We start from the raw sequence: 26490 nt of genomic DNA on the forward strand, positions 1-26490 counted from the left end.
TTGAAGTACCAGGTCTTGCTATACCAGTTTTTAAAAGGCCTCTAAGCTGTTGACGGGTCCTATAGGAGCTGCTGCACATGTAAATAAGGCAGGCACTCATGTTTCAACTTCTATGTAAGTGATTATTCAGTTCTGACAATGAAAAAAAAGTAGAGATTTACAATTCCGAAACGAATTAATTTCATTAATTGAACAAGTTGGGTCTTTGTCGCTCTTCAAATAACTGACTAGAGGAAGCATGATTGTAGCGCAAATAAATAATGCTTTAGAAACCTGTTTTGACAAGGTTAAATCAATTTATATATCTCATATGTAATCAACACAAATAGATGTGGAAATATTAACTGACATAGAAGTTTTATGACATAAGGGTTAATGGTCAGAGGTTCATAGAAAATATTCAAGCTGACCAAGGACGCCTTAAGAATATAGTGTAGGTGAGCCTTGCATATTCCTGAAAATGGAAGGGGTGAGGTTGGGGTGATAGAGGTGTTAGTGAATGCAGTCATTCATGGGCTCTTCATGTGGGGAGAGCCCTATGAAGCTTGATATTTTAGGGAGTTTAAATTATCTTTGTGAATTTTTATATATAGGGTTTATTTAGAGCAGTGATTCTCAACTGGCGGGGGGGACGGGGGGGTGCGGATCATAGTACTCCCTCCAGCCCCTCACCTCGGGAGTGTTTGGAAAGTTGTGGGACATTATTTTTCTCAGCGATTGGGGCATGTTACTACCTGAGATTGAGGAGGGGGATGAAAGGATGGGAAAGGAGCTAAGATGTATGTTGACTCAGCAGGGAGTGAAAACAGTCTTGCCTAGTAAAGACCTGTCCCACACAAAATGCCAAAAGTATCCTCACTAAGAAATGCTGATTTAGAGTAAAGGATATTCCTATAAGTTGAGCAGAACCATATAAGTAATTGGAAGTTTCTCCTCTTCGGACTCAGAGGATGCATGCCACATATATAAAGAATAAGGTAGATGGTACTATAATCCTGTAGAAATTCTGGAGGTTTCTACACTTGCTATTTTATTAAGTTAAATTATCTTGTGGATACTTTTACTCAGCTGCTTAACTGAGGGTAAACTTTTATCTCCCAGTCTTCAGAGTAAAACTAACAGCGGGGATGCTGTAGATATAAATTCCCCAAATCTAACACCTGTTGGCTATAAAAGTCAATCTAGATCATAGAGGAGGCTGCACCTATAGCTACACCTAAAGCATGTTCTCAGCAGCTACTGATCACGTAATCCAATGTAAAATAAAATGACACATGTTCAGCATTCTTCATAACAGCACAGTGTAATGAAATCCAAAAGATAATTTGTAGTTAGTGAGGAGAAAAATCAAGCTTTACAATCGTACTACAGAAAAAAACTAATTTTGTCCCTCTCTTTTTAAAAGCAGATGTTGAATAAATTCTTGAAGATGTTAGAAACATGGATGGGGGGTGAGCAGGGGGTTGAAGGAAGGAAAGAAGCCTTAAGTTGCTAGGAACCTCTCATAAGGAAGGAACATTTACTAGCTTTCTTTCAGTGTTTTATGTTACTGAGATTACAGATGATTCACTATGATTTCTTGAGCCATTTCTGACATTTGTCTGCAAGTTTAGTTACTTCTAGGACAGTTTGTTCTTTTGTCTGTCATTTACTGGATGCATTCTTTGTAGTCAGTATGCTTCAGTCAAGTGTGGAAGACATGAAAATTTCTATCCAAGGTGATAAAGTCGCGGTAGCTGTGTGAATAAAATACTGCGGGGCCCAGGGAACACATTCTAGCAAACCAACTCTGGCGTTTGATCACAGTATGGAAATCACTTCCATTACCTGGAAATGAGACAGAACAACGTCTCTACTCTCCCACTAGACCCACAGCGGTGGTTAATAAGCTAGGAGGCCTCTGGGATAAATAGACAATGGAATTTTAAAATTCACTCTTAATTAGCATATGGTATGTTGAGAGTCTGCTATATTTCTCTGTATGTAGTCAAATGCATGCTTCACGTCTTAATATTCTAACTATAAAACCTTCTACAGTAATTGAATTACAGACAAAAAGGTCCATTTGCTGTAGTTGCAGTCATTATGTAGTGAAGCAGTTAATTTTGAGCAAGTGTGAAAAGATGTCACATGGTCGCAGACAGAATCAGAAAGAGAAAATGACTTTCCACTGCAGCTTATTGATTTGGTACCTCAGAAGCCTGCTACTTTGCTCTCTATTAAATTACATGTAAAATATCTGATTTTAAAACACCTTATTGGCTTTCTTTTTTGTTTATAATACATGTCGAAAACACTGAAAAGCATGAAGTCAAAAATGGAAATCACCCTCAATGCATATACTACTCCATATCCATTGTGAACACAACATTTTGATGTTTATCCTTCCAGTGTCTTTTCTATGTATAGATACACTTCTACAGATTGTTTTCTTCTAAATTAGAATCATGAGGTATAAATGTTGCTATAAATGCATTTAAGGAAAGGTGGGTTTTTTTGTTTGTTTGTTTGTTTTTTAATTTCTTGATTACCTAATTTCTATGCCCTTTCTTGTTGAGAGTTTTCTTCCTATTTAGTGTTTTATTTGTATTTCACAAAGATGGTGGGATTCAGGGTTTGATGCGCTCTGGAGCTGTACCTTTTAGAAATGTATGCTTTTTTGTGTGTGTTCCCTATATATCTGTAAAATCACTGCCATTTCGTAAGGATGGGAGGCAAAGTTTTCTTTTTCAGGGAAAAGAAAATGGCTATTTTGCTAGGGTATTGTAAGGATTTATTAATGACAACATTTGCCTGATGCTGACAGAGTGACATGATTATCGTTCCTTAATTCTGCTACCTAGCATGTTACTTGCAGATACTGTGAGTCGCTGTGTGTTCACATGCTTAGGTGGTTAATGCTACTTTCAAAGAGTCTCAAAAGTTAGATTTGGCTTTTGGGGTCATGTTCAATCAAAATCATATTTTATGAAAGCATGGAATACTTTACTATCCAAGTTTAGATAGCAGTTCTCTGGTATCAATATATCAGCTCTACACTTTGGGAGTGTATGTATATGTGTATGTGTGTGTGTGTGTGTGTGTGTGTGTGTGTGCGCGCGCGTGTGTGAACTTTAAAAGCATAGCTCTTTTCCATGGAAGGTGTTCTTTTTCTCATTGCCTGAAAAAATCCTATTGTTGTAATGGGGGATTTTAACCTAGGATTACAAATCTTTCTTAGCGTTCAGTTAGATACTACTGTTTCTTTCTACTAATTGAGCTTTAAGGGTTATTAATTACCAAAAATAAGAGCTTAACCCCATAATTTTACCATGTTAATGTCTCTTGTTTCCTCCTTATATTAAGAGATCCACAACCAATAGCTGTTGAAGTTAAGAAAATATTTTTGAATAAATGGTACAATGCTATGGTATTTATCTCCCCTAATTGTTTAAAATGGACCATAGAGACACTAGGAATATTTTTATTGTTTTAAAATAGACTTGCTTCATTATTGAAACCACATATTGCCATTAGACTTTTGCTGAAATAGGAAATGAAGGTTGAGAATGGATTTCATTTTAAAACCTTAAACAGGGTTTAGGTTTAAGGTCCTCAAACTTTTTTCTCATAGTTGTAATTATGTTTTACTGAGATAATGGTCCCTGTCCAAGGAGATGCTGAATGACTCTCCAGGACAGTCCGACATCACACAGGTGGTCAGGTGGATGCCGTTACTATGACAAGTCCTCATATCGTCAGAGCAGGCAGAACTCTCCCAGGCAGCAGCAGTGGCAGAGCATAAGCAGCTACTTCTAGGCTGACGGCTAAAAGCTAATAACTCACATGATTGAATTTCAGGGAACATTTTTCCCATATTTGGGAGCAGGGGTGCCTAACTGAACTATCAGTGTCAGCTATGAAAAGTGAGAAAAATGCTTTTCCAAGATCAAAGGCAGATATTGTACTTGGAATTTGTTCAAGAAGAGTAACTTTGCAATTACAGATATACTTTTAACTGCAGTATCTTGTTATCTGTCTTCAAAGGAAAACTGCTTGTTGATAGTTAGGCTACTTCCTGCCTTTAATCTTTTTTTCTGACTATGGACAAAGGGCGGGGCGGCGGGGGGCGGCGGGGGGAAGCAGTACCACAGTAGTGGTGATCCTTTTTTATGAGTCGTTTTAAAACACCCGCAACTGATTTAGGCATTTTAGAAATTAAAATTGGCTCTGGTAGAAATGCAGTTCTAATTCTGTGGTAGGATCACTGCAAATGGCTTCCAGATAACTTCCTGCCAGATCAGGTCAACGGTGTAATCTTCAGAGAAAAAGGAGAATGGAAAATAAGAATTTACGTGCTTTAGGAGCCAGGCCCTTATATAGATTGATAGGAGGCTACCAAAGTGGAGAAGCAAGTTTTAAGAAATAGGAAACCGTCCTGACAGGAGACAGTATCCGACAGGGTGAAGATACTGATTTGTCAGCTTGACAGGTTCTTGTTCCTGGCACTGGCGTAAAGCTACCTCGATCCGCTTAACCAGAGGGTATTTAATCAGGTGCTTGCTACAAGGAATGTTGAAGGTGGTAATTTGGGTCCACATTAGGCTAGGTGCAAAGTCACACTTGAACAACCTAACCAAGATGATTTTTCTAAAAGAAATTGAAGGAAGGAGAGGGAGGAAAACTCATCCAGGATTGAAACTCATCAAAGTTTGCTGAAAATTACGTGTAAAAGAAACACCATTTCCTTTCTTTCTCAGCCTTCATTTTTCTTCATCCACTCTCGCCAGTGATGCATCTGTAAGAGGATAATGCAGGTTGTCCTGCCATGAGTAATGGATCCTGATTTCCACTTTTCTGATTGCTTGCTATCTGCTGTAAGTAATGCCTTACAGAAATACTCCCTGTGTCCTAGAGCATTTTGACTAATATTGTGTTTTGGGCAAAAGTCCCCCAAACCATGGAATCCTTCATTCAGCTTTCCTGATTTTTGTCTTTATTGATTGATTTTCAGTTAACTCTCAGTGCAGGTTTTTGCTCTCCTACATTTTGCGGCCACTAGGTTTTTTGGTGGTATGTACTTTTTCTTTGAGATATTTTATTCTTTCAAATAGCAAGGAACCTGGAGAATTGTAAGTTTCTCAAACAGATCATTTCTTGGCTGTTCCATTCTGCAGTGATTTCTTTCATTAGGATAATAGAATAAAATTGCCCTTTAGAAGCTTTTCCTATATTGATCCAGTTCATTTCATAGGCTGAAAGTGGAGGAAGAGAAAGAAAGAGTTCTTTCTATTATTTGATTATAAATAAAACTGGCAATTCTGAATTTTCTAAATGGTGGTTTTCTCATTTGTCTTACTAATAATACAACTTTAAAGCAATCTCAGGTTTGTAATTCAGTAAACAACAAACCAAAATACCCTAATAATAATGATAATAATTTGCTCAAAAGGGACCAAACTTTATACCAACTCAGAGAATAAGAAGATTTAATTTTAAACCCAACTTTTTGTGAACCTACGTTTACAGATCTTTAAATTGATGGGGTTGGTCTGTGATTTCTAAGGTCCCTTTCAGTTCTAATGTGCAGTTTTATTAGCCAACCCAAATTTATACCTCGTAGAATCCAGTGTCTAGAAACAACCATGAGAAATCTTCTGGTTTGCCTCTCTCCATTTTAGCAGTAGTAGAGTCCAATTTTTATATAAGAATAACCATTCTTTCCCCCACCCCTGTTCCGTTTTTTTTTTTTTGTGGTACGCGGGCCTCTCACTGTTGTGGCCTCTCCCGTTGCGGAGCACAGGCTCCGGACGCGCAGGCCCAGCGGCCATGGCTCACGGGCCCAGCTGCTCCGCAGCACGTGGGATCTTCCCGGACCAGGGCACGAACCCGTGTCCCCTGCATCAGCAGGCGGACTCCCAACCTCTGCGCCACCAGGGAAGCCCTGTTCCATTTTTAATGGGTTTAAAAGAATTTCATCTTTTTTGATGATAGGTACCTGGCCAGTAATTTCTGACTGCAGTATGTTTAGGGAGCATTCCAGACAGGACTTGAGAATTACAGTTACAGAATTCCCAAAGTTCGGTAGTGGTTGTGGTTCAGATACTGTCACATTTATGAATGAAGTAGTTATAGCTCTTGCACCTGTTGCACCTCCCACATACTTTGCTTTATCCTACCCAGGGTGTGAGGTTTGTAGTAGCAGAGGAGAAATTAGGATTTAGGGATCCATATAACCGTTTGGTAGCAGAGATACCTCTTAGATGAATCTCAGAATTTTTGAAAGTTGTTATAACATGTGGACTCCAGGATTTTTGGGGAATACTAAGTAAAGCAAGTTTTAGTTACGAAATACTTAACTGGTCAGCCAAAGAGTTGGCGGGAGGGGAAAGTCACCCAACAAAATATTTATCTGGATTCTGTCTGTTAATTTTTACTTCTTATATAAAAATCATTCAGTGAACTCAAGGATATTTAATAATACAACTCTTATAAACTACCGAGGTAAGGCAATGATTTAATTGTGGTGCAGGCTCATAATGCTAATTACAGGGAAGTTAAACTGTACTCAGTCACTTTAGCAGTACATGGGTGCATGTCACTTGAAAAAGAAAATCACAGGTTAAAGCTGACAAAGGTAATCATCACGTGTTTTACTTCTGAGGCCCTCTTGATCTTCAGAGGACTCAATAGGAACCTTTTTAGTTTAATCCCATTTTAAGAAATGCATGGCGACAACTGCAGAGTTTATCATTTTCCCAAATGCTTCTAGAGCCATCCATGTACGGACAAGAAGTATTGAACAGCAGTGTAGTATGGCAGCTGGACCACTTGAGTCTGAATCCTGGTGTCCATTGTACCAGTTTCCTGGCTGTTAGCCTGGGCAAGTTTCCGTCTGGGCCTCAGCTGCTTTATCTGTAAAATGTGGATAATTAGGCTCCCTACTTCATAGAGTTGTTTTGAGGATTAAATGAACTAATGATTGTAGTTAGAATAGTGTCCTGATGCATGATTAAGTCCAGAAAGAAAATGATAAAAGACATACTTTGTGCACATGAAAATTCTATTTTCAGTTTTAAATTACAAGTCTTTCCTTATTTACAATAAAAATGTAGTTAACTAAATTGAAAGTAAATGTCTGAAATGGAAGTGTTTATTATTGTTTCTATTACACAGCATTCTTTTTGACTTTGTAAATCCTAAATATTAGGTATAACATATTTAAATGGTTATATGATGACTAGATTTCTATTACTATAAACCTGTGGTAATTTTTAGGTAGAAAAGTAAACATTTTAAACTGTCTGGAAGTTAGGTGTTGAAAGAATAGTGACAGTGGTTGCCTGGGCTTGTCACAGTTAATAATTTAGCACTTTCAGTGGTGAAGGACAGCCCCCTTTGTCTACTGTTCATGTATTAGGTACCTATAATTCCCCATTAATCTTTCCATCACCAGGGAGCTCTTCAGTGTTCCAGCTCGTTCCCCTCTTGGCACATGAATGGTTTGGATTGATGTGAAGAGACCCAGGATTTAAAGTCTCAGATTTAGCCACATTTATTACCTGTCTGAGCTGCATATTGTGGTGTTCAAATTTTCCAGTGTCATAGGCAGAGTTTTGCTCCAGGCTTATGTGATTCTTAATAAATGCAAAAGTAGGGCAAAGGTGATTTAATCCTAACCAACCTGTTAGCAATCTGAATCTCCTGGTCTTTGAGAGTTTAACATCTCCATAAAAAAGCATAAACTCAATTATTAATAAAGTAAAAAAAAGTTACTAGGGGCCTCCATGGCCTTGATTTGAAGCTATTAGAAATTGACTTTTTCTTTTAAGGGAAAAAAATGCTTCCTATACACTCTCTAAAAAGATGTTGGGAAGTCCTATTTAAAAGTTGGAAGAGTTATTTTTCCTTAATATGGAATTCTAAGAAGCACATGGAAAATGTTTAAAATGTCAGTAATTAAAAACAACTTAATGAAGATATACAAAATTCAAAATTGTATTCAATTTTCAAATTATAGAATCCAGTGTTAATTAATGGTAGAAGGGGTTGGCATAGACTGTGAGAAAAGCAATGTGGGAAGAAATATACAAAACAGCTATTGTATTTTTTAAAGACCTACCTATACAGGTGAATTGTCACCAGTGTAAATGCTGTGTGAGGGGCTGTGAAAGCTGATTTATTGTGTCTTTTATCTTCCTGGTAGGAGATGAGAGAGGGGAAGGAAGGCCTATATACAGGAGAGGGGGGACTCTGCAGTGCGGCCTGGTCTCAGCTGGAGACATCGAGGCAAAAATCATAGCAGAGAATGGTAATAATGGGTCTTCAAGGTCATCTAGACCAAGGTTCTCATGCTTGAAGACCTTCCACAGTTTTCCTACTTAATCAAGTACTAATTTTGTCCTTGATTCGGGTCTGGTTTTGAATCTTTCTCTTTTTGTGAGGTGAAAACCAGGACTAGATGCTGGGCCTCCTTACTCTGAATCTGCTACTATTACTGGTTCCATAGTTCCCATCTTCTCTCGATGCAAAAACTCTACAAGCAAGAGAAAAATGAATATGAGAAGCATGAAAATATTACTACACTTTACACCTGTCTCAGATCATCACTGACCAGTTTCTGTGTGGATGCCAACAAAATTCCAGTTCTGTGTTCCCTTAAGCATCACTTTTCCCCATAAGGTGCCAGCCAGTTCTTCTTAAGTCAAGCCTGAGGTTTCAGGAATAGCCAGCCACCTGACTTCCTTCCAGCTACCTCATCCTTTGGAAAGGTGCAGACCCTAACCCAGTCTTAAATAACAAGACAACGAGGATCTGAATAGTTGTTTGCAGGATCTTTTCAAAGGGCTATTTTTGCTGGTGCCCAGAGTAAGAGAAGCCAGGTGAGAGCTGGCAAAGTTTGCAGTGACAGGGAAATCCCAGAACCTGTAGTTCACCCCTGGCAGTGCCCTCAGTGATGTGGGTAAGTTTAGCCTTTAGTTAAAGGGTTAACACTGGGATGAATTGAGATCATCAAAGTGAATAAAGAGAATTGTCTGAATTCTCCAATGTCTATTATAATTGCCAAGTATCTGGGTGCCGAGAATGTCTTATTATTGCGTACTAAATATTCCCTAATCGTTTGGACCATGTCTATTGCACTCTATTGTGTGCTATCTAGTTCCTAAATTGTTTCATTATTATATAGATCTTATCTCAACAACAAGTCCTTTATTGGTCCAACTCATCTTTTATAATCAGTGTCATCTATCTTAATCCTAGTGCATTAGTAAGTCCTTAAAAGGTTGATTTGGGATCAGGAGGTCTCCCTAGAGGAGCAACATAAGAGCTGAGGAGGAATTTGCCTACCTCTCAGGAACAGATTTGGTAGTCACTGAATCCAGACAGCTGGGATAGCGCTGCAAGCAGAATTCTGTGACTCCTCAATGAGGCTTACCTTCCAGTTTGAGAAATGCTTTAATAGGATATAAATAATGTGCCTGATATTTTCTGTTAGCTTGTGACTTTGGGTACACATCAGACAATGACAGGTTTTATTTATTTTTTTCCCTAAAATCGGAGTGAGCAAGCATATTTTATTTACTCCAGTTGGTTCTTTTTCAAATTCTTGCCCAAACTTACTTTTATTCTAAAACTGTATATATTATTACATATTTTAAAATCCAGTAAATACTTGGACATATGTAAAAAACCTCTTTTTGTAATAAATATGTTCTGAATTTTTGTTTATACTTAAAAATATTTGCAATAACCACAGGAAGTCTTATGCTTCTCTAGGATTATATGGCAGATTTGTAGTGCCCTTCCCTTACATGTTGTGTTGCTCGTGGAAATGACAAGCTTTCATGGTATGTGTTAAACTGTAACCTGCCTATTGTGTTCAACGTAGAATGCTGAGTTGAGTTGAGAAATCATGTTGTTTGTTCCACCCTGCCTCTCAGAATAATTAGATGGAGATGCACGTGCTCTCCATCAGTAAAGCATATTTGTTTTGAAAGACACAGCACTCGTGGGCTATCAGTCATAACTACTTCTGAGAGCACTTTAGGAGCTGCAACATCAATATTTACAAAATGCAAAGTGAAGCAAAGTACACTGAGTCACAGATACATAAGCTTCCTTGTTCCCTGATTCCCTCCCTTCCCCAATGTATGTCGTATGTCTAAATCCATACAAAGGACTATTTTGAAATATGACTGGAAATTTGGGAATTCTCTAGCTAAGTAAATGCTAAGGCACTAAAAAAATGCTTTAAAAGGCTTATGAAATGGATTACTTTTCCTCTCAAAATAAATGTATTGACTGAAAGCTAAAATCAGTGATGCAGTTAAGTGGAAGAAAGTAGTCGTGCTTTGGGATTAAAGTCAGAGCCTTTAGGCTGTGTCCCTGTTTTGCCCCTTGATGACATTGGAAAAATTATGTAAATCTGAGGCTCCTCTTACTCAGCTGTAAAGTGGGCTTAATTATGCCCACTTAACAAGATTGTATAATATTAAATAAATTAATATATGCAATACATGCTTTGCAAGTTACAACGTGGTTCATGATTGGGAAGTAGCAGTTAAAGTAGCCAGGAGGTTTTTAGAGCAACACTGATTTTTCTTATTAGAAAATATATTTAGAACTTATTAGTGAAATGTACCCAAATTTCATATTATAAAGAGCTTTATTATAATAATCAAAACAGAATTTCTCACATATGTCCGCAAAGGAACTTCCATCTTTGAAAAAAGAAGGTGAAAGAAAAAGTAGTGTGGGCATATGGGTAGCACCGTGTAGCCCCTGTTGTTGACTGTATATTCTGCCATTAACTCTTGCTGCTGTGACAAATCACCGTGTGTATGAGTGAGGCAAACTCCCTCCTGCTTGCCCACTCTACATAATGCCGTTCATGTAAATATGGAAGGTCTGGTTAGATACTCGTTGCAAAGTACTATGGAGATTCCAGGTTAAAAGGAACTGAATTAATGAGAAATGGTCTTAGTAGAGTTAAGAATCTTGCTTAGGGGCAAAATGACACTAAAGTTGAAAATTCAATACTTGAAAGACTGCTTCTCCCTAAAATCAGCTAATGCCATGCCTTAATGATGTAGAAGAGCTTCTTAAGTGATTTTCCAGGTTTATTTGGTTTATAATTTTTTATAGAGGAGCTTTTGTTTTCTTTTTTTTTGTTTTCAGTACGCGGGCCTCTCACTGTTGTGGCCTCTCGTTGCGGAGCACAGGCTCCGGACGCGCAGGCTCAGCGACCATGGCTCACGGGCCCAGCCGCTCCGCGGCATGTGGGACCTTCCCAGACTGGGGCATGAACCCGTGTCCCCTGCATCGGCAGGCGGACTCCCAACCACTGCGCCACCAAGGAAGCCCTTGTTTTCTTTATAGTATAACTCATTGCCTTTTTATTTAAATAGGATGCTAGAGGATAAAAATTCGGCCAGCAGAGGGAGCAGACTTATGTAAATTGGGTTGTAAGAAAAATATTACAGGATGCTTCAGTAAACATGTATTTTGTGGGCAATGTCCATTCTCTTACTGTGCATTGAGAGAAAGATGGAAGGAAAGAAGACTGGATTTAGGGTCATCCTAAAACATCTAGCCATTTATATTCTCACTTTGGTAGTTTTCAAAAGGGAAAAAACGCAAGCAAATGGTATGCAAATAGGAACTTGTTTTGTTAATTCTATGAAGAACTTTTTAAAACAAATATGAATTTAATACATTTGGTAAATTAACAAAAGCTTTCAGTACTTGGCACTGAAGTTAGAGCACATTCAGACCAAACATTTTAAAGGACTATAACACCTGAAAGGAATATAAATGAAATGTATAATGCTCTGAACAGGGCACTGTTATGACTCTGAATCAGCAAATAAGCACTTTTGTATCTTGTGTATTAAGTCAGAAAATTGGAATATATTTAAGGAAAAAATTTCACCAGGTGTGAAGCAAGTATAAAACAAATGGTTTTCTGCGTAGCTCTAAATGGAAACTATAAATGTATCATAGCTCCCTATGTATTCTAATTAATTTCCTTGGCAAATGTGCAGTCTGATATAACATCATTAAGTTGATGCATTTTCAAACACTTTTCATTAAATACATAATACATTCAAGACAGTAGTCCAAGTATTTGGGAATATATAGATAAGGAACGTCCTGCCTTCTTAAAGTATGTGATCTGGTCAATGACAAGTTAACTCAATTCCAGTGTGCCACAGTGTAAAGCAGGTGGGCATTGCAGAAGCTAGGATAAGCTGTTTCAGTAAACACTGTAACTACTAAAATAAGAAATACCAATTCCTTTTTACATTGTGGAAAAATAGTTTTGCTTTGTAACCATTAAGACTGAGAAGTTTTGCTTTATTAAGTAAACTAAATTTAACTGTAACTTAAGATTATTTGCCATCTTTTTAGAGTAAAGAACAGTAGCTTAGGAAAAAGAAATTTCCATCTAGAGGTATCATAGATTGTTGATTCTTAACTAGAACCATTGTTTCTGGGTTGTTTTTTTTTAAGTTATAATTAGAGATCAGGATGGTTAAAGACATCCAGACCTTTTTATTAGTTTAGAAAACGTTTTAAGTTAATATAAATGAAAAAATAATTTTTAAAACTTTGATTATTTTAGGTGGAGTTTAATATATTTGCTTTTAAAAATATGCATGCTCATTCTTACAATTTAAAGGGCTGTATGTAAACTGGTGCACAGGAGATTAAATAGTGTTCAGTGATGGGTACAGGAGAAAAGGGAATAGATAATTATTTCTCTTTATGAGGTCAAAATTATTCATTGAGTCATTTTGACATTTGTTGCCTAGAAACTAGAATTTCCAAACAAGTAAAATTGCCAGGTGTTCTGGTTTGGTAGTTTGAGAATGCTGTTTGAAGTTGGTGCAAGCAACTTCTGAGATGGAGGGTCACAGGGCAGGAAGAAAGAGCAAGGCATGGTGAGGAAGGAGCAGAAAAGAAGCAGTGGCAAGTGAGAAGCAATGAAGGTGACAGGAAGAGACCGCAGGGAGCAGACCCGAACAAGTGTTTTCCCACAGTGGGCCCGGCTCTGTGTCAGGCCTTGCAGATACTGTGGTGAACATTATACAGCCCTCGTTCCCTGTCAGAGCCAAGTGAGATATACAGAGGGAAACACACCGTTTCTTTGGGGGATGGATATCGAGTACAGGGTACTGTGGAGACACCTAAGAAGCACCTCTTTCTCAGACTAGTAAGGGCCAGTGGGGGCTTATGTGAGATCCGAGCTCCACTGGGAGGAGACAGTAGTACAGATGCTAAGAGGTGAGAGTCCCTGGTGAGTTCCAGGTAATGGCATGTAACACAGTGTAGGTAGAGCTTTAAGAGTGAGAATTGAGCAAAGAAACGTGAGCCGTAAAACTAAGTAGGGACGAAGAGTCTTGTGTGCTCTGTGAAGAAAGAGGTTCGGACGTCTTCCTGAGTATATTGAGGGACTGACTGTTAAAGAGATTCATGCAGCACAAGGGCATGAGCAGATATTTGTAGTGTGGAGAATTGAAGTCAGCATGGCTATAGATAAGAAGACCAGACCGCTGAGCCAGTATGGGGGATGGACGGGAGCAGACCATACATGTAACAGGTGGAGGGGACAGAACGTGGTGAGAGGTTAGGTGTCAGGGCTAGGAGCCGTTTGCAATGATTTGAACTTACGGTGAGAAAGTAGCAAAGATAGTATATGTTTTCCAGATGTTTCTGTGAAAGGAAGGAGTGTCTAGTTCCTAGGCACCATGCGGGCTCTGGCATATTTCCCACGGATATGGTGGAGACACAGGGCTGGCCCAGGCAAGGTGTTTTCTCTGAGAGGCTAGAAATCAAAGATGTAAGCGTGAATTATTGAGGTAGAGAAGCCAAAGCCTGTGCCACAGTTGGAATGAGCTGTGAATGCTTTCTAGGAAATTAATCCTGGGCTTTAGAACCAAGAAGATTAGGAAGGAAGTCAATACGGGAAGTGCAAGGTGGAGCCTGTGAACAGTCTTAGTACCAGACAGGCCAGTTCTTCCTGGCTGCTAGTTTCATGGCTTGGGGTTAGGCAGTCTCCTGGCCTGATGGCTGGAGGCCAATTTGTACCAAAAAAGAGGACTAGCTAAAGGAGGAGGAGGATTCAGAGAGGGCCTTAGACTTGAGATTGTATACAGAGCGAAAGAGAAGTTCAACTACTGTGGATAGTTCATCAGTAGTTCATCAAAGAAACTGAAAGACTAATGGCCCAGGGTAGCAGGAAAGATGAGAAGCACAGACTGGGAGTGAGAGGAGAAGCTGACCTTGAAACTCTGCCTTTGAGATAGGGTAGAAGAAACAAGTTTTGAAATTGGTAGGCAAGGTGGGACTTTGGGAGGGTCCACATATGGAGACCTTTCTGTCAACCAGGAGGCAAAGACATTTTCTTAGAATGACTAGGATTACGGTGGGAAGGACAGTTTGGAGAAGCTTGAGCTCTGGGGACAGAAGACCTAGGTTTGAATCCTGGCTCTGTCACATGCTGGCAGAATGGCCTTGGGCATATGCTGTTTAAGCTTTGTCATTCCCAGCTGCTTCCTGTATAATATATGACCATTATAGTTCCTTTCTCCAAGAGGTATATGGAGGATTAAAGAAATTAATTCATATACAGTGTTCAGCAGGTAGCATAGGTTTAATCAGGTTAGTTATTATTAGGAGGCAATATTGTATAATGGTCCAGAACCAGACTCCGAAGCCAGACTGGAGCCAGATACTGGCTCCACCAATTATGTGCTAGCAGTGTGACCTTGGACATTCTGTAATGTACAAACATAATGCATAGTTAATCAGGTGATCAGTAAATATGTATTCAACTTCATTGACAATAAGTGACTCCGTGAGCTTGTCTTCTTGTGCTTCAGCTTCTTTCCAATGTGATAATTGTGTCCCACCATTTTGATACATATAATATTATTAAAACCTTTTTAACTTAACAAACTAAACAAGGCAAACTATATGTTATCCGTGCCTCAGTTTTTTTCATCCGTAAAAAGGAGATTATAATAGTACCTACCTCTTAGGCTTGTGGTGTGTTAAGAGAATTCATAAGTAGAATACTCTTAGCTTCTGGCACATAGGAAGCAATATATACATAAGCATTATATATATAGAAGCATTTTATACATACATATATATATAACTATTATTACTATCCATACTCATCATCATCAGTAGGGGTTGAGGAGAAACCAATAAGTTATAATGGGCACTGTGGGATTGGGTGGGACTAAGACACGTCAAGACTATGAACGAGCACTGAAGACCAACCTGAGATTGGAAAAGTTTGTAGTAGTGTGAGACCACGGGAGCGGCTGGCAGCTTGGGGATAGACTGGGAAAGAAAAATGGTTAGATGAGTTCAGAGTTGAGGTGAATTAGCAGACCAGTTATGATAGGAAAAGAGAGCTAGTGAGCTGAAGGTGCTATGCTATTCTATTTTGAGAGAATAATGAGAGTCAGTAACAAATAACCAGAGAGGGGAATAAAGCTATGAAAACATGTTCTTAGACTGGTACTGACAGCTGCTTGGAAGTGACTTAGATTTCATTGTATTTATTACATCGCCTTGTCAATTTGCCTGTTTCTCCTCTCCCCTCCCGAGCAACCCTTCTGGGTTCTTATTTTTCCTTCTCTGCATATTTTCTTTTCAAGCCTTATATCTCTTCTGCCTTCTAGCAAAACAATGTAAAGAAACAGCATACTAAGAAAGCAGAGAGGTATTGTTTCTGTGTTCACTTCCTCATGTACTCCCTGTCTAACACTGGATGTTTGCTCTGACAGATCCAGAAAATATAGCATCTGGCGTGTTCTTTACCCTCAAGGGTCTCTGTGGGAGGAGTTCATATGGAATCATTATACATATATTGTACGGGAAAATGATGATTGTTATACAATCAAGTGTCAAAAAATATGGCACAGCCATGAAACGTGGGTGGCCAAAACCGGTGCTCAGGAAGGAAAGAGACAGGAGCTGGGTCAAATGAAGATAGCTCCTCAGAAATGGGAGTTCAGGGGGACTTGCACAGAAAGTGAGAATGGGTGTGTGGGGTACAGTGTGCAGGCCTGGGAGAGCTGAGGAAGCACAGGGCAGGTGCTGCCAGACAGGACGACACCAACCCGGCAGGGGAGCAGAGGCGGCAGGGGCGATGGTTAAATGAGAGGTAAGGCTGTACACTTAACTCCCACAGTGCATAGCTCAACATGCGATCAATAAATACGCGTTCAGCTGCATTGAGAATAAATGAGGAAGAGACTGCCGTGAGTTTGTCTTGTTGTGCATCAGATTCTTGTCGGTGGGATAGGTATGTCCTAACCATCTAATAAATGGATTAAAAAGAAAGCACCTTTGTTAATTTAGAAACTAAAAGAGGCAAATGTATTATGCTAAGCCTGTTGAAGGATAGGAATTTTGTGACTTTGTGATGAAGAATGTAAACGCCACCATAAAATTATAAGAAAACATAGAGTTGGGCTTTTGGGGGAGCGTGGTGTGATGGGGAACATGTTCCACCCTGTTACTGAATTCCTTGTGTAAGTAGTTTTTCTTCCCTAAGTCACTTCTTTTGGTGCCTTATCTCTTTCAAGGTAGCTGTTGTTTCTATCTGTAGCCTAGAGTAGCATGCATTTTGAGAACCATGTTAAGCTCTCCTAAGGCTAAATGTCATGGAGTTGTAAGTATCAGAGATCTTAGAATACATATTCCTTCATGAGAGAAGGACACAGGAACCAGAACTGCCAGTATAGCTAAGCCGTTCTTTAAATAGTGTGTGTCTTATTAATATTCATGAAGAGCATGTAGATAACATCTTGACAGAGTTAAAGTTTCAACTTGAAGAGCTACTGCTTTTCAATAAGGAGTGCATTTAAAGACACTCCGCATGAATAGAGTGACTGAATTGCTTCTAAAATGAGAGTATTACTTTATAGAAAGATATTTTTCATTTAATCTGTCTACAGTTTAAAATTGTCATTAGAATTACAATAAATAATAATGATTAGCACTTGTAGGGCTTTAATCTTCAAAGAGTTTTAAAGTTAATCTAATTTAATTGTTGCTTGGAGTCATCAGAGATGTACACTTACTTTTCTGCTGTGAACTATTGAAAGTGTTCACTTTCCAACCCTTCAGTGCTCCCTTTAGGTAGTTCCATGGCTCATAAGCTATTTGTTCCATGGGAAATGCCCAGAGCATCAACAGATGGAAGGCTTTATATTAGAGCTTCTTGTCCTAGGTGTACATTTGGGCTCTTGAGTTGGGCTTCCTGCTTCTAGTGCCAGCTTCTCTGCTAACTGTGTGACCTTAGGCAAGTGGCTTAACCCTCAGCTTCTTCAACTGGGATGCCTAGTATAGTACCTGCCTCAAGGGTTCTTATAAGGATTAAATGAGATAATGAATATTAAGTATGAAGTGATTAGTATTTAATAAATATTAGCTGTGTATTAGTATTGTTTTTAAAATTATCCTGAGGAACAATTCATTCTGGGAAGTTGTGATATGTGGTTAAGTGTTAGGTGAGGAAATTATAAGCCATAAATACCCTTTGCAGGGACTGCTGTGTACCAGGCTCAGTTTGAAGTCCTGGGACAGAAAAGTAAGAAACCATGACACCTTCCCTCTAGAAGTTCACAACCTATTTTGTGGAGGATAGTGAGGACGTAGATAAAACTAACTGAAACACCATGGTAAGTGCTTGACCAGCAAGCTCAAGTGTGATCAAAGAGCGATGGCATTTGACTTAAGATTTTCACAGAAAGCTTTAGAAGGGAAGTGATATATTACCTGGGCTTTGGAGGAGGATGTCCGTTTTGGCAGAAAGTGGGAGAATTTTAGGGAGTGCCCAAGGCAGTGGAAGCAAGGGGTGTCGAGAGCAGCGGCACTCTCAGAAGGTTTTAAGCAGGTTGGTCCAACTTGTGGGAAGCTCTAGAGCTACCGATTTACCACCATTTCTTTGCGCTGATTTTTCATCTTCTCTGTAGATCCGAGACAGCTCTAAAGCTTTACAGTCTTAGTTGGACCCAGGAGAGGCCTTACTTGAGGTTAGAATGCATGGCTGTCTGACAATGAAATTTCCTGGGCCTCCCTTACCTTCCCCTGTCTCATTTGGTCTGAATTTCCATTAATATGATTTGAATGGGATTTTATTGGACATTTAGGAAACAGTTTAAACTCTAAAATACCCCTGTGACACAGTTAAATTTACACAGTGTTTTAAAAGCTAAAGTGTACTGATCGCCTAAGTTGTGAGACAAGAGGAAAGACTAGAGGATCTTATAGAATTTATGACTATGCCAAGGCTCTGTTTCTGACTGTATATCACTGAGACAAAAGGAAAGAAATTTTCTGTCTTTCTTTTTCAGTTGCGGAGGCTGGAGGTTATATCATCTGGGAAGCATGTGGACCACTGTTAAATGGGAGTCCTCTGTGCTCTCTCTTGAACTGCATCTTAGGCTGAGTTAAGCGAGAACGTGCTGCCTGTTAAACCCATACTCCCTCTAAGAAGCTTGTGGGTAAAGGGAGGATTTACTAACATGGAGTGAGAACCTTCTAGATGCCAGGCTCTGTGCTGGGTGTTATATAAAAAGTGTTCTCACAGTAGAGCTATTACTTAGTTTTAATGTGTGGAAAGATCGGCAAGATGAATAACTTTACAACAAGCAGTTAGTGGTAGGAGGCCGGATTCTAAAGGAGGCCTGTTAGGCTCCAGTGTCCATTTTTTTCTTTTGTTAAACGTGGTATTTACTTTGTCCTGTTTCTTCTATGATATTTCTTCTTTAAATTTCTCATGAAGTTTGACCTCAGTAAAGGTCTTCATGAATGGACTTGCTGCACTTGAAGAATATAGGTAAATGAAGTTTTTCCTAATTTATCACCAAGTTGATTTACATTTACATCAGTATTATGAGTACTAATTAGGGTAACTCATCTGGCAAAGAAAAGGGAACACATGGGTTAGTTTGTTTTTGTAAGATAAGTAAATATTCAATACAGCTGACCCTTGAATGCAGGGGTTATATAGCTTTACAGTCACCTGCCTGTACCCATGGCTCCCCCATCTGTAGATTCAATCAACCGTGGATCGTGTAGTAATATAGTCTCTTTTTATTGAAAAAAATTTGATGTATAAGTGGATGCTCACAGTTCAAACCCGTGTTGTTCAAGGGTCAACGGTATTTTGGATAGGGACCTTCAGCCTCCATCGTTTGATAATCTAAGCAACATAATTTTATGATATTGAGTCTTTCAAGTACAGGGTCCACTGGTAGTTGAATAACCTGATTTGTTATTCTACAGTTGCCATGCAGAAAGGAAGAAGGACCCCTTTTGAATAAAGTCCCCCAATTGCTTCATTCATTACATATAGATTGCTAGCTTAATTTGCTCATGTTCCAGAACAAGAAGCCGAACTTTATAATGTGTGGGGGGGGTTTAGTGGCAAAGTAGTTACAAAGGTAGCCCTCTGTTACTGTCAAAAATTAACAGAAATTAACAATTTTTCCTCCTCATTGTTGAAATAAGAAAAGCAATATGCTTGAGTCTCAAAATTCTGCCTTCTTTTTCCCTTTTCTTTCTCAGAAGATGTTTTTCTTCATCTTTTCTTGCATTCTCCTCTCTTGCTTTGTCGTTACTTCTGAATGATAATCAGGAGCATCATCCCCTCCCCCCCTCCCCACACACACACATTCTTCTGCCTTCTTTCAACAGTTTGAAAACAGATCCATGGTGAATTAAAAAGTAATCAGATAACTATAAGTTATTAAAATCTCTAGTTTATAGTTTGGGGTATTTCATGGTCATTAGGTCAGTTACACTTTTCTTGACTATTTTGTCCCAGGTTTACTATCTTCAATTCAGCTTTCATTCATGCCAAAAATACTTACTTCCCCCCTACTTTGTTCCAGACTGTGCTAGAGGTTATCAATCTTACTTTTCGTACAGCCCAGGGGGTTGGTGGTTCTCACACAGAACATGCCGCCCTGGCCTGCATTCAGTGTTATACATAGTTTTCAGACCTCCTTTTTTCCCACTCAGGAAGAAATAGCTGAATTCACAGGCATGAGAGAGATGGGGGTTAATTTTGAAGCCATTCTACTGTATAAAAATAGTGAATTATCACCATAATTTAGCATGGAGTTTCATATGGTTGTTTATAACAATTCTCACAACTGACTGATCTTGATGTTCTGATAAGCCAGATGCTTCTATATAAAGATAACTAGTCTTGGATCATCAAGAAAAAGGCCTAGTGATGGAGGTAGGATGTACCCAAATAATTGTAATTCAAGGGAAAATGTGGTAAGTGTTGTTAGCAATATAAAATCTTTCTATTGTATTTATGGGGATGGAGAGATTAATTGGGAGTATCAGAGAAGATATACATTATCGTAGTGCCGTAGCAGCTATGTGGAAAGAATCAGAACATTGAGGTGGGAGGAGGTGAACGTGGTTATTTTGAACCCCAAAGCCACATATACCATCCATTCATTTGATTCTTGATATTCTATTTTCTGTTTGAATATTGAAATTACACATAAATATGTGCAAAGGCACATACACTTAAACACAATTCACACATAATCAAATAGCATAATCAGAATCCTTGAGGCTAAATGATGTATTTTTCTCTAGGCACCGGCAGTCACTTTGACCTCTCCCGCTGATAACAGCTTGCCTGACGTATAGTTTCCCATTAATTTCTTTTATTGTTTAAAAAATGTGTTATAAAATATCCGGTATTAAAACCCAGTATGGGTTTAATTACCACTCAAGCATCTCATCCTGAAGTGATTAATAAGCCACAAAAATAGCTGTTTCCTCTTCTCTCTATATAGCGTTGGTATTTTTAGAAATTGAGTTTTCCATGCCAAGTTTTATTTGTAGATAGACTGGGAATCGTGAAATGGTCTATCAATTCAAAGAAATCGTTGTTCCTTTATTATTTATTAAGAGCATACCAGATAACTAATTCCATTTAGAGTTTTCAATAACTTCTACTCTTGAGGCAGCCACATGAATCATGTAATTGCTTCAGATACTCAGCAGAAGTTTCTTGCTAAGAAAACCACGGGAACATGTTTTTCTCACCTCCCCACCCTTTTTTTTTTTTTTTTTTTTGGCTAGACACAGCTTATAATAATGAGGATTTTATCAAAATGAAGATTAAAAGATTATTAAAATGAAGATTTTATTGTAGTACAAGAAATAATCTGAACATCTATCAATCATGGAATAATTGAGAAAATTGTGATATGTTCCTATTTTGGAATATTATATAGTTATTACAAAATGAGGATGATCAAGGTGTATTGACTTAGAAGAGCATGATATTTTCAACTTAAAACTTTTAAATGGCTGTGTTTACTGATATATTTGTATATAGAAAAAGGTACAGAATGATATTGTCCTAAGGATATTAAAGTTGGTCAAAGGATAGGAAAACAGAGGGGATGATTATTAACAGAAGAGAATCCAGAAGTAGACTTATACACATGTGGTAATGTAGTATAGGATAAAAGTAGCATTTCAAAGGAATGGGGAAAAGCTGGATGATTTAATAAATGGTTTGGAACAGTTGGTTAGCTATTTGGGAAGAAAAAAAAAGCTAGATCCCTCCCTCACTCCTTTGTCAGAATGAATTCCAGATTGATCAGTTATTTACATGGTTTCTTTAAAATAATGAAGTCACGTAAGTTCTCAAAGGAAACATTAGTGAATATTTTTCGATTTTGAAGTGAAGAAGACTTAAATATGACCCCAAACTCAGAAACAAGGAAGGAAGATTAAAAAATTGCTTATGTCGTATTGTTTTGAAGGCTTGAGAACTAGATGAATGTTGAAACTGTATGTTCATGGATCCTAGTGTCAGCAACATGGCATTAAAAGTTTATTGATAGGGCTTCCCTGGTGGCTCAGTGGTTGAGAGTCCGCCTGCCGATGCAGGGGACACGGGTTCGTGCCCCGGTCTGGGAAGATCCCACATGCCACGGAGCCTGCGCATCCGGAGCCTGTGCTCCACAACGGGAGAGGCCACAGCAGTGAGAGACCCGCGTACCACAAAAAAAAAAAAAAAGTTTATTGAAAAAAAAAAAGTACTTTGCAAGTGTTTGGACCAATACAGATTTAAACTGACCAAAACGACCACCACCCTGTGATTTTGGCAATGGCATTTACGTTTGTAACTGTCAGCATGAACCATTTAAGTTGATGGCATTTAACTGTATTGTTTCAATTTTCACATGACTATGTATAAAGAGTAATTTGTATATTAATGTTACTTCAAATGAATGAATGAAAAATACTAAATAATTATGAGAAAGCATGTAAGAAACTGTGTATAATTTACCTTTGGGCTGTGGGACTGGGCATGATGGAGAAGGTAAACCTCATTTTTTGTTATTTTCACCTTTATAATATAAATATGTAGTTTCTTTCATTGAGAAAAACTTTTTAAAATATTCACTGAAAAATAATTTAGAATTTTCGGCTTCTGAAAGATATTGTCAGATTCATAGCCTGACTATAGCCTAGCTATTTCAGCCAATCGTCTTTTAGGGGAAAAAAGCCTAGAGAGCAAATCTTTGTTGCTCTCTAGGGCGTATGTAATAGGGAGATGCAAAGATCTTTGTGATTTGTTGTATCACAGGCCGGTGCAGAAGGGTGCTCATCCCACTAAGTGATTCATGCATAGACGGGATCCTTGGAGGCTGCACAGTTAGTTTTTGAAAAATGTGTGTCGTCTTATGAAATAGTTTTATTTGAAATCTAAAACACTTGATTCTTATCAAGCATTCATTTTACTTAATAATACTTCAGAATCATATTTATCATAGTATAGAATGTGAAATTCATGTAAATTATTATAAAATAGGAGTCATTGGAGAATGTAGGGAGGCCCACCTCTGTGAGCACCTTTGCTCCCCTGGGAGGCATCTTTCACATTCCTCTGGTGGAAAACTTTGAGAAACACTATTTTGAGTAAATACGAACAGGTGACAGTAACTTGTAATCATCCTAACACTTTATTTGGGTTTTGAGTTCTGAAGTTATGAAGTGGAAGGAAGCAGATTTCATAAAAGGCAAATTTTATTAGCAATTTAACCCACTAAAATGAATGTTTGATTATGTACTTAGTTCTTACTGAATCCAGTAAATGTCTAAGCTGGTAGATACTTTAATCATTAAAACTATAATCCAGTTAAAGTTAAGGAAGCTAAATAAACTAATTTTAATCAAATTTACTTTCATTTCTCTGTTTCTCCTTTTTTTCATTACTACAGGTCACAGTAATGAAAGGCAGTAATAGAAATAAAGATCATTCCGCAGAAGGAGAAGGGGCTGGAAAACGACCAAAACGAAAGTGTCTTCAGTGGCATCCATTGCTAGCAAAGAAACTTCTTGACTTTTCAGAAGAGGAAGAAGAGGAAGACGAAGAGGAGGATATTGATAAGGTAATTTCCTCCTTTTATTGTAGAAGTTTTAAGTTTATTTGACCATTCATTCTGGAAACTGCAGTGAACCTGTGTGGTGCAAAGGAGGCGTTACTAGGAGTCTGTATAACTTGAATCCTACTTAACTACTTAATCTACATTTTTATTCCAAATGTTGATGACTCTTAAAATATCTGTAGTAGTAGTTTAAACTGAAACAGATCCTTCTTTTTTTTTTTTTTTTGCGGTACGCGGGCCTCTCACTGTTGTGGCCTCTCCTGTTGCGGAGCACAGGCTCCGGACGCACAGGCTCAGCGGCCATGGCTCACGGGCCCAGCCGCTACGCGGCATGTGGGATCCTCCCGGACCGGGGCACGAACCCGTGTCCCCTGCATCGGCAGGCGGACTCTCAACCACTGCGCCACCAGGGAAGCCCCAGATCCTTCTTAAATAGTATTTCTGTCAATTAACTAATAATTTGCAGACAATATTCAAACGCAGTGAGTTCATAAAATTTGATGTGCTTACCTGCACCCACCTGTTGCTCCTGGCCTCTCTTTCTTCCCTCCCAGCCTAGCCTTGCCACCATAGGCAGGTTCAGAGCTGTTCAGGTTCTCATTTCTGAGGCCTCCGGAGCATCTGGCTGCTGTCACCCCTCCGTGCCTCTGTGCTCAGTCATTCCTCCTAGTCCCCTCCTCTGGTCTCACACTTGAGCAGCCGGCTCTTGCGAGAAAGCCACACAGCCATGCAGCTGACTTTAGAAAGCCACACGTCCTTTCAGATCTTGGCGTGACTGGTTCCTCCTCTTCATCATTCAGGTCTCAGCACAAGGACTACCTCCCCATCATCTCAGGTGTCCCTCCCACCCAGTGTGCATTCCACGTCTGAGGATTTCCTCCCTCACACTTCTTCTTATATGCCTTGTGTTTAGCTGTGCACTTGTTTATGTCTGCCTTCCTAGACTAGGCTATAAGCTCGGTAAGAGCAAGGGTCTTGCCCTTCCTGTCCTCTTCTCCTTCCTCAAAGCCTAGAATGGTGGCTGGCACAGAGTAGATTTTGAATAGTTATATGCTCAGTAGAAGAATAGATGAGTACTGGACTTCCCTGGTGGTGCAGTGGTTAAGAATCCGCCTGACAATGCAGGGGACACGGGTTCGAGCCCTGGTCTGGGAAGATCCCACATGCTGTGGAGCAGCTAAGCCCGTGCACCACAGCTACTGAGCCTGTGCTCTAGAGCCCCCATGCCACAACTACTGAAATCCGCGTGCCTAAAGCCCGTGCTCCTCAACAAGAGAAGCCACTGCAGTGAGAAGCCCGCGCACCGCAACGAAGAGTAGCCCCCACTCGCCGCAACTAGAGAAAGCCCGCGCGCAGCAATGAAGACCCAACGCAGCCATCAGTCAATCAATCAATCAATAAAAAATAGATGAGTACTTATTTTGTGTCACTACAAATTTCATAAACATGCTTTTACTATTCTTCAGGCCTTCGATATCCATTCAGTCTTTTGTCCTAGGCTTGGGTCAGCTCCCTCTTCCACTCATCTCAGCAGGAATTATAAACATTTTTCCTGTTTCACAGACATCTTCTCTGGGTACTGTTTATGGTCTCCTCACGGTTGAACTTTTCTTCTCTTTCACAGAGGCCACCAGAAATGACTCCTTCAGCTTTCTCTACTTACTCATCTTACTCTTATCTCACTCCTTATCCATCTTTTCCTTTCCATTTTCAGAGAAATGGTGTTATTCTTCCTGTATGAGGAAATTGCCAAGTTTATGCTTATGCTTAGTTTGATCTCTCTGACACATTTGCACCTGTTGATCACTTGGTCCTTGAAGCTGTCTGCTGTTTCCATGACAGCAATCACTCATTTCTATTCCTAACTTCCCAACTATACCATTCTGGTTCCTTCCAGTTGATGTCCCTCCATTATTCTACCTTCAAATGTTGATGTTCTCTGGGCTTCTTATCTTAATTCCTGTCTCCACCCTGGATCTTTCTTCTAAACTCTGGACTTGTATTTCTGACTGTTTACTTGACATATCCACTTAGATATCAAATCAGAATCTCAATTTGGATGTGTTCAAAATGAAGCTGTCACTTTTCTCCTGCAAACCCCATCCTCCTACATCTTTCCTTTCTCAGTGAATGGCAACTCCAGCTGTCAAGTTGGTCAGACCTGAAACCTTGTCTGTTTTCTTTTGCTCAAGTCTCACATCTGTCCATCCATCAGTAAATTCTTCAAAATAGTAAATACCTTCAAATAATAAATACCTTCAAATAAATACCTTCAAATAATAAATACCTTCAAATAAATAAATACCTTCAAATACCTTCAGTAAATACCTTCAAAATAGTTCTCAAGTTGACCCCTTGTTAGCAATGTCACTACTGCTACCTTGATCCAAGCCACCACCAATGCTAGTGCAGATTATTGTATTCTGCCTATCTCTCTGCCTCTGCTCTTGCCGTTCTACAGTCTGTTCTCAACAGAGCAGCCAGAGAGATCCTTCCAGAATGAGAGGCCAGTTGTGCTACTCTTCATCTTCATGAGGATGGGGAGTCTATACGCTCACTGTTCTGTCTGCATCACCTAGAACAGTGCCTGCTCCATATCAGGTGCCCAGTAAATAGTTATTAAGTGAAAGAATGAAGTCATCGAGTCCTGTTCTCTTTTTGGTCCACATTCAGAGCTCTCACCCGCACCCTTGGTCTTACTTCTTTATATTGGTACATCAGTTCATTATCCCAACTGGGACTTCTCTGCTAAGAGCCACTTCACATTCTGCCAGCAGATCTAATTTCTCTCATTTGAGAAAAAGTGTTCTCTGTTGTGTATGAAGGAATCTTGCTGCCAAAGTTGGAAACACTCTTCTTCCTTTTTCAACCTTTACATCCAGTTAGACACCAATCACTCTTGGTCCTACCTCATTAGTGAATATTGTTTCTGTTTTCAGTTCTCCATTCTCATGATTACTGCCTTGATTCAGCCCTGTCTCCCTTCTCGCATGGACAGCTGAAATAAACTTTTAACTTGTTCCTCTAGTTTTGTTTGACTCTAGTT

General features: G+C 39.1%; 1 protein-coding gene across 6 annotated transcripts in view; it reads left to right on the forward strand.

Annotated features, from left to right (window-relative positions):
* BBX (BBX high mobility group box domain containing) overlaps positions 1 to 26490 on the forward strand; it is a 282354-nt gene that overhangs the window by 157694 nt on the left and 98170 nt on the right. For all 6 annotated transcript variants that reach the window (XM_082839829.1, XM_082839833.1, XM_082839834.1 and 3 more), the window contains one exon: positions 23277 to 23447. In XM_082839829.1, the coding sequence (XP_082695955.1) occupies positions 23286 to 23447 (162 nt within the window). In that variant the 5' untranslated portion in view covers positions 23277 to 23285. The remainder of the gene's footprint in view (positions 1 to 23276; positions 23448 to 26490) is intronic.

Source organism: Leucopleurus acutus (assembly GCF_964270905.1).
Source record: "Leucopleurus acutus genome assembly, chromosome: 5".
In the NCBI taxonomy this organism is placed as follows: Eukaryota; Metazoa; Chordata; class Mammalia; order Artiodactyla; family Delphinidae; genus Leucopleurus; species Leucopleurus acutus.